Consider the following 1,603-nt stretch of genomic DNA (forward strand, 5'->3'; position numbering starts at 1 on the left):
ATGCTCCAGTTCCTGCTTGGATTTACACTGGGCAACGTGGTTGGAATGTATCTGGCTCAGAACTATGACACACCAAACCTGGCTAAAAAACTTGAAGACATTAAAAAGGACTTGGATGCCAAGAAGAAACCTCCTAGAGCATGAGATTGTCTCCAGCACTGCCTTCGGGAAACACTGATTCTACTGCTCTTGAGGGCCTCCTTTACCATCTGAACCAAAAGCTTTTGTTTTCATCTCCAGCCTCAGCACTTCTCTTCTTTGCTAGACCCTGTGTTTTTTGCTTTAGAGTAAGCAAAATGGGGCCCCAATTTGAGAACTACCCTACATTTCCAACATGCTCACCTCTTCCCATATTCCCTTTCCAACTGCATGGGAGGTTCTAAGACTGGAATTGTGGTGCTAGATTAGTAAACATGACTTTTAATGGGAAAAAAAAAAAGAAAGAAAGAAATATTTGCTGTATGGCCTCAGAAAGTCGAATGTGGATGACAGATGATATAGTCAGTGAACTTGAGGAGAGATAAATAGAATTCACTCAATCTAAACAACAGGTTACAAGCTAGATGAAAAAACAATAAACAGAGCCTCAGAGACTCATATGACAATAACAAAAGATTATCAGACGTCAACATTTGTATTATGAGAGTCCCAGAAGAGAAGGAAAAGAGTGAAGAAATAATGAAGATTATTTGAAGAAATAATGGCTGAAAGCTCCCCAAATTTGGCAAAAGATGCAGACTTTCCAGTTTAAGAAGCTGAATGAAACCCAAATAAGATAAACCCCCAAGGAAGTAAAAAACATCATAATTAAACTTCTGAAAAGTAGAGACAAAGAGAACTAATTTTGAAAGGAGCCAGAAAGAAATGATGTATTACTTACAAGAAAATACCAATTTAAATGACACAGTTTCTCATCTGAAACCGTGGAGGCCAGAGAGAGTGGCACAAAATTCTCAATAGTAAAAAGAAAGAACTGTCAACTGCAAATCCTATATCTGGTGAAACGATTCTTCAGGAATGAAGGGGAAATAAAGACGTTCTTAGACAAAGAAAAACAAAAATAATTTGTTGCTAGGTGACCTACCCTTAAAGATTGGCTAGAGAAAGTTCTTTTAACACAAAGAAAATTATTTAAACAATGATTTTAGATCACTATGAAGGAAGAAGGAACATAAAAAGGAGAAATGCATAGATTACCCTTTTTAAAATAAATTTTATAAACCATATTTAATGACCAGGCACCGTGGCTCACACCTGTAATCCCAGCACTTCGGGAGGCCGAGGTGGGCGGATCAAGAAGTCAGGAGATTGAGACCATCCTGGCTACCATGGTGAAACCCCATCTTTACTAAAAGTACAAAAAAATTAGGGGGGCATGGTGGCGGGTGCCTGTAGTCCCAGCTACTCAGGAGGCTGAGGCAGGAGAATGGCGTGAAACTGGGAGGCAGAGCTTGCGCCACTGCACTCCAGCCTCCATCTCAAAAAAAAAAAAAAAAAAAAGAATAGAGTGAGAGAGATTATTCAATATTATTGTTACAGTAATCAGGATAATGTGGTGTGGGTAAGGAGATACACACACAGATCAATGGAACAGAAAAGAGAA

The 1,603-nt window shown here is 38.9% G+C and overlaps 1 protein-coding gene across 1 annotated transcript; it reads left to right on the plus strand.

Annotated features, from left to right (window-relative positions):
- On the plus strand, window positions 1-144 carry LOC112608900 (short transmembrane mitochondrial protein 1-like). Its single transcript, XM_025360999.1, has one exon. It carries the CDS (start codon window positions 1-3, stop codon window positions 142-144), a length of 144 nt encoding a protein of 47 aa, XP_025216784.1.
- Window positions 145-1,603: the final 1,459 nt, after the last annotated feature.

The sequence above is a fragment of the Theropithecus gelada genome, chromosome 16 (assembly GCF_003255815.1).
Source record: "Theropithecus gelada isolate Dixy chromosome 16, Tgel_1.0, whole genome shotgun sequence".
In the NCBI taxonomy this organism is placed as follows: Eukaryota; Metazoa; Chordata; class Mammalia; order Primates; family Cercopithecidae; genus Theropithecus; species Theropithecus gelada.